Below are 6,193 nucleotides of genomic sequence, written 5' to 3'. Positions count from 1 at the left end.
TTGTGCGTCTGATCGAGTGGGTCCATTGTGAGTTGCATGTCTGCAATTGTCCAAGTGTGGTTGTTCTGGTGCGCGCCTGGGACTGGGTGGGCTGCATGGTAGGTCGGTCAGGGAGTAGACATGCTATGTGCTATGCCATCAGCTGAGCTGAGGTTTCCGCTATGGGGCCTGACACTGCTCTGCTTCCCTTCCCCACACAGGACCTTCATCTGCCAGACCTGTTCCAACTTCCTGCTGCTACCATGGGGCATCTGGGGAAGAGATGGTGAGAGCACATGATCAGAGAGGCCCCTGGCAGGCATGGGCCCCAGCTGGCTCTCCTGGAAGAGCCTGACCATACATCCCAGAGATGTGTGAAAATACATTTAAGCTGGGGCCAGATTGGAGCTGGCACCCCCTAGAGGTGAAAGGCCCAGTGTCCCATTCCCCACCTGCATAGCCAGCCAATTCATCTGCCCTAGGGGTGGATCAGAGCTGACATCCCCTAAGGGGGAAAAGGCCTCATGGCCCATTCCCCACTCCCATAGCCAACCAGTTCCTCTGCTCTGGGGGTGGATGGGAGCTTGTGCCCACTAAATGAGAAAGACCCCATATCCCATTCCAGCACAGGGTGAATAAACACAGGGAGTCACTGCCGACAGCTTCCAGTTTATTCTCCACTGAAGGCTTGGACAAGTCATGGCCGGGAGCTGGGCAGCTCCAGCGCTATCCCTGGAGGGCTTGGGACTAGGGCCAGCTTGTCAGGTGAGGCCGAAGGCCCTAGCTTCCCCAGAAGTGGCCCATTCCCCACGCCCCAGGACACTCCCTCCAGTCCTTCCCTGGGCCCTCATGCCAGGCCGGTCTCCTCCTTCAGATAGTCCTTGTAGATCCTGCGGATCCTGGCAATGTCCTTTTCGGGCGGCTGTTGCCACTCATACCAGGGGTACCAGGGTGTCTGGCTCTGCAGGGAGAGGGCGGGGGGCGTCTTGGCCACTGCCTGGTGCTGGTTAGTGTAGTCCTCACCCTGCAGCGTCACCAAGGGGATGTGGAAGCTCAGGAGCCCTTGGGGGGAGGAAAAGCAGCTGGTAAGCAAGACGGGTCAATCCCCATCCACAGCCCTGCTCCCCACACACAGCCCTGGGCTCCCTGCCAGTGCTGCCGGTGCCCCTCAATTCTAACCCGCAGCCCCCTGCTATTCCCACTTGGTCATATCCAGCTCTCTACTCACCATGGTCACGAGCTTGGTAGATTGCCTGGGTCAAGCGTTTATGCTGCTTCATGCAGACGCCTGCAGCGGAAGGAGAGGGTAGCGTGTCTCAGAGAACAAAGAGACCATGGGGTTTGGGGAGCCAATTCTGGGGCAAATTGATCCAGAGGCTCCTTTTCCATTTCTAAAAGGGACAGACAGGGCCCCAAGGGACAAAGAGGGTTCCCCAGGTGGGGGCTGGGCTGGATGGGGCATCTCCATCTCCCTGGGGAACAGGCTGTAGTGGGCAATGCTTCCCCATGGAGGGATGGGACCAGATGGGAAATGTCACCTCCTTTGTCAGTTTCATCCTTCTCTCCCCCTGCCCTCAAGGATCCCCATCCCACCCACCTCTTGGTACCCCCCCCCCACAGACTATCCCCTGGCCTCTTGGGCTATTCTCCTCCACCTCTGCACTACCCCAGCCCTCATGCTGCCCCTGCTTCCTCTCTCTTGGGTCCCGCCCTGAACCAGGCAGATGGCTCCCCGTCCACCCCTTTGGTCTGACTGGGAAAGTGGTTCCCTGTGGCGGACTCCAAGCCCCCCTGGGCAGAGGACGAACAATGTACCTGTGCGTGTGGGATGGAAGGTGATGCCGGTGTGGGAGCAGATGAACTGCTCTAGGAGCTTCACATTCTGCGGGGGGGAGAGAGGCAGAAGTGGAGCTGTGAGCAGCAGGCGCAGGGCCTGGCGGAAAGAGGCTGGCGCCGTAGAGAGGACACCGGGCTGCTGGGGGACACCAGGTTTCACAAAGAGCCGGGGAAGGAAGGGACCATACAGGAAGGGCCAGCCTGAGGAAAGAAGTGGGGATCACAGAGTCGGGGCAGAGGGGAAAGAGGGGATCATACAGCCAGGGCAGGGGCAAAGGGGAAGGTATCATACAGACAGGGCAGGTCTTAGGAAGAGGGTTACAGAGCAGGGGTGGAGGATCATAGAGCTGTGCCCAAGGAACTCAGACCACGCATGTTTTCTCCCCAGGTCGAGGGATGGGGGTCACAGGCCCTGCCTGGGGGTGGGGAGGGGCTGGAAGGACCTGAGTCGGACTCGGCCCCTTACCCTGTAGTCCACGTGGAGTTTTTGGTCTCGGCAGATGGGGCAGGGGTTCCCCACAATCTTCTTTCCTCTCTGGGGAACCAAACGAGACTGTCAGAGCTGAGCCGCCTCTCCACCCTGCTCACATCCCAGCCAGCGGTGGTCCCCATATACCACAAAGCAACACTCATGGTGGGCCAGACCCATGGGCCCATCTAGCCCGGTATCCTTTCTCTGGCAGTGGTTAGCCAAAGGAGAAGGTGCAAGCAACCCCTAGTGGTCAGGTATGGAATAGCCTGCCTCCATAGAATGGCCTTCCTGTCCTTCCTCATGCCCTGAAGCATCTGTCCCCTGCTATTATAATAATCCCAAACTCTTCCCGAGGGCTTTACATCTGGAGATCACGAAGCACTTTGCTGTCTTTAACCCCATTTTACACATGGGGAAACTGAGGCAGAAAAGGACAGCGACTTGCCTATGGTCACCCAGCAGAGGTGGGCACAGCAGCCCCGCTCCAGTGGCCGGGTATCCTCGCCAGCTGTGCCCTCAAATCCTACTAGACTCTTCTCCAGCCTCCCCCATCCTGGTCCCTTTCCAACACTCGCTGGAGACGATTCCGACCCCTGTGGACCAGCTGCTAAAGGATTAAGTTCTCTGGGTCCTGCTGACCTTCAAACTCCTCCTTGTTTGGTGTCACCTGCCAATTTACCTTCCCGCCCTCTCATCAAACCGCACCTTTCTGATCCGCTTTTCACTCTGCTCCCACTTCTATACGCCCCCGCACCCTGCTCTAACCACTAGAGACCCTACTTCCCTCCCAGCACCAGTAGTCCTGGCTCCCAGGCCCCCTGCTCTAACCACTAGATCAGTGATCCCCAAACTTTTTCTGTCACTCCCCCGCCTTACCTGTAATGGAACCTGTCCGCTGCACTCCCCACAAGGGAACAACTGTGGGGCTGCTGCTGGGAGTGGAGCTCAAGCTGCAGCAAGGTGTGGGGCTGGAGTGGAGCTGGGGGCACAGTGGAGCTGGATGGTGCTCTCTCTCCACCCTTCCCCGCACTATGGGGGCTGACCTCACCCCTCCCCTCCCGAAGGTTCCTCCGTGCCCCCCCAGACGGTGCACCCCACAGTTTGAAGGCCACTGCACTAGAGCCACACTTTCTTCCTGGATTGCAGACAAAACCCAGGAGTCAACTCCCAACCCCCTTGCTCTAATCATTAGACCCCCTCCCCACCCAGAGCAGGGGATAGAACTCAGGAGTCCTGGCTCCCAGCCCCTTGCTCTAACCACTAGACTCAGGACCTCTTTCTTTGCTGGCATCTCTCCGACCAGCCTTGATGAGGACAGCTCATGCCATAGGGTGGAGTCTGGGTGTCCACTGGCTCCCCCATGTGTCTCCTGGAGCCTGGGCAGCCGACAGGTGTGCCAGTCATTGGCCCCAAGCCCTGCCCAAGCTGAGGGGCAAGGGAAGGTGTGGGGCTGCACACTCACTATGCAGGTCTTGCGGGTCTTCTGTGGGGGGATGGGTCCCTTGTGGTTACGCCGATAGCCGAACCAGATGGGTTTGTCGCCGTATCTCTCGATGTACTCTGCAGGGGTGGGGTGGGGGGAGGGGAGAGTTAGCCATTCCCAAGTGGGGTTCACACCGAGGATCCTAGAGAACATGAGGGAGTGCTGCCTCTGTTGCATCATGGGGAAGATGGGGAAACTGAGTCACAGTGGGAGGAGGATGGCCAATGATCATACTGAGAGTCTGGGTCCAGAGATGGAAACCCAGGTGTCCGAACTCCCAGCCCCCTGCTCTAAACCACTAGACTCTCCTCCCCTCCCAGGGCACAGGATAGAACCCAAGAATCCTGGATCCCAGGTCTGCTTCCCACGCCACTCTAACTCTTAGACCACTTCCAGGAATCCTGAGCCCCTTACAAGGTTACCCTTGGTGCTGCCAGCCTGTGAAGCAGCAGGTCCAAAGCCCAGCACCAACCCCTCCGCAGCTCCTGGCTGGATACCTTCTGTCTCTAGATACTCCCAGGGTTTCTCCTTAAAGCGTGATTCAGTGTCAAAGGTGACTGGCTCTGCTGACGTGGTTGGGTCCATCTCTGTGCTAAATACCCGGAGCACGGGGCGCTGGAGCCGTAGGAGCGAAGCAGCAGGAGCAGCCTAAGAAAGGCCGAGTCAGGAAAGGAGAGAAAGGATCAGACCACCTCAAAGAGCAGCTGTCCCTACTGCATCTAGGATATTAAATAAGGATCAATGAAATGCAGCCACCTCTGGTGTGGGACAGCTAGGGAACAGCAACATGGCACGGGGGCAGAGGGGGTTAACTCACCCATCACAGAAATGCGGCCACCTCTGGGGTGGGGCAGTTGGGGAATAGCCACACAGCAACACTGCATAGCGGAGGGGAGAATCACTCACCCATCACTGAAAATTGCACCGACTGGGCTTTGCAGGCACAACGATTTGTCCCAGTGCTCTTGGCTGAATTCTTCCCTCCGCTCTGCAGTGGTTAACTGCTGTGCTTCACCCAAAGGAGGCTGCATTTCAGCAGAGCCCATGCCACTCTGTGATAAAACAGCAGGGCTAGTGAATATGAAAGATTTTATACATGGGATTGGAAAATGCTAGCATGATCTTTTCAGCAAGCAACTTTAACAATATTTTTTGCATTTAATTTCCCAGCTAGTTTTAAGAAAGAAAAACAAAACAAAACCACAGAGTAAGGACAAATGGATCTGCTGTCTGCATCTGCCCTGTCCAGAGTTGCTGGACACTGCATGGAAACAGCAGCAGGAAACTGTGTCTAAGGTGGGTGGCCCAGTGAGCTCATGCCTCAAAGGCAAGATAGCCTGCAGGACCCCACAACAACAGGGCGCTGAGATCCCATGTGACACAGCGATGCCGCGCAATGGAATAACACCATGCCAGGGGAACATCATATCCTGCTGCAATGCTGATCTGGCGCTGCCCAGCAATCAAGTTGACAGTCTGGCTCGGCCCTGGATAACTGTGTTGTGTTATGCTGAAGTGCATAACCACAGCACTGCAGGGCGATGTCATGGCAGGGGGACTTTGGGAACAGCAATAATGTCACCTCGTCTCACACGGGCGGCCTGACCCACCCTTGTGGGGTCACAACAGGACAATGCCACGTCACATCATGTTGCCCAATGCCACACAGCACCATAACAGCATGACACCCATGATATCATATTGCCACGCCTTAGCATGATGACCTCACGGCATGGCAGCTATGATATCACGCTGCCACCTCGTGGCAAGATAACCCTACAGCATGGCAGCCATGATGTCACGCTGCCTTGCTCCTGGCATGATGACCTCATACCACAGCAGCCCTGTCATGCTGCCACCCTGTGGAGTGATGACCTCACAGCACGGCAGGCATTATGTCACACTCCCCCTACCCCTAGGCTGTGATAACCTCATGGCATGACAATCATGATGCCACGGTGCCCCCTCATGGCATGATGACATCATAGCAAGTGATTTTGGTGCAGGGCAACTCTGACATCACACTTCGTCCACCATGGCACAATGACATCACTGAGGACATTTCCGGTACAGCAGAATGACGCCACCCAACAAAGTGATACATGCAATGACAGCACATGGCCCCGGCCGGCCCCCTTATCCCCGCTCCTCACCTGAGCCCAGAAGAGCCTCGGGAGCAGAGCCAGCCCAGGCAGGCTACTCGCGACCCTTCGCAGTAACATGGTGCCCCTGGAAGCCGCCATCGTGCGCTACGGTGATCTGTGCGCATGCGTGGTGACTAACAAATCAAAACGGTCTTGATAGCAGCCATCTTCTTGCACGTGACCAAAGGGCAAGATGATCATTGCGCATGCGCGCATACATTTTGTTGGTGCGCCTGCGCACAGATAGGAGTGGAATAAAAACTGCGCCACAAGATCAAG

At 56.8% G+C, this 6,193-nt stretch overlaps 1 protein-coding gene across 6 annotated transcripts; it reads right to left on the bottom strand.

The window, feature by feature from the left end:
• Positions 1-636: 636 nt before the first annotated feature.
• On the bottom strand, positions 637-6,076 carry MRPS18B (mitochondrial ribosomal protein S18B). Of its 6 annotated transcripts, XM_073311195.1 has the most exons (8): positions 5,924-6,013; positions 4,677-4,822; positions 4,268-4,418; positions 3,750-3,847; positions 2,282-2,350; positions 1,795-1,951; positions 1,208-1,267; positions 637-1,041 (listed from the first exon to the last, which is right to left on the bottom strand). In XM_073311195.1, the coding sequence occupies exons 3-8, from the start codon at positions 4,353-4,355 to the stop codon at positions 827-829; spliced, it is 687 nt and encodes a 228-aa protein (XP_073167296.1). In that variant the 5' UTR covers positions 4,356-4,418; positions 4,677-4,822; positions 5,924-6,013; the 3' UTR covers positions 637-826. The 6 variants fall into 6 exon arrangements, with proteins under 6 accessions (XP_073167296.1, XP_073167293.1, XP_073167295.1 ...); XM_073311192.2 differs by lacking the exon at positions 4,677-4,822 and having other exon boundaries at positions 5,924-6,072; XM_073311194.2 differs by lacking the exon at positions 4,677-4,822 and having other exon boundaries at positions 1,795-1,861; positions 5,924-6,070.
• Positions 6,077-6,193: the final 117 nt, after the last annotated feature.

This window comes from Lepidochelys kempii, chromosome 14 (assembly GCF_965140285.1).
Source record: "Lepidochelys kempii isolate rLepKem1 chromosome 14, rLepKem1.hap1, whole genome shotgun sequence".
Classification (NCBI taxonomy): domain Eukaryota; kingdom Metazoa; phylum Chordata; order Testudines; family Cheloniidae; genus Lepidochelys; species Lepidochelys kempii.
The sequence above is the reverse complement of the archived record's forward strand: the minus strand, read 5'-3'. Positions and strand labels throughout refer to the sequence as shown.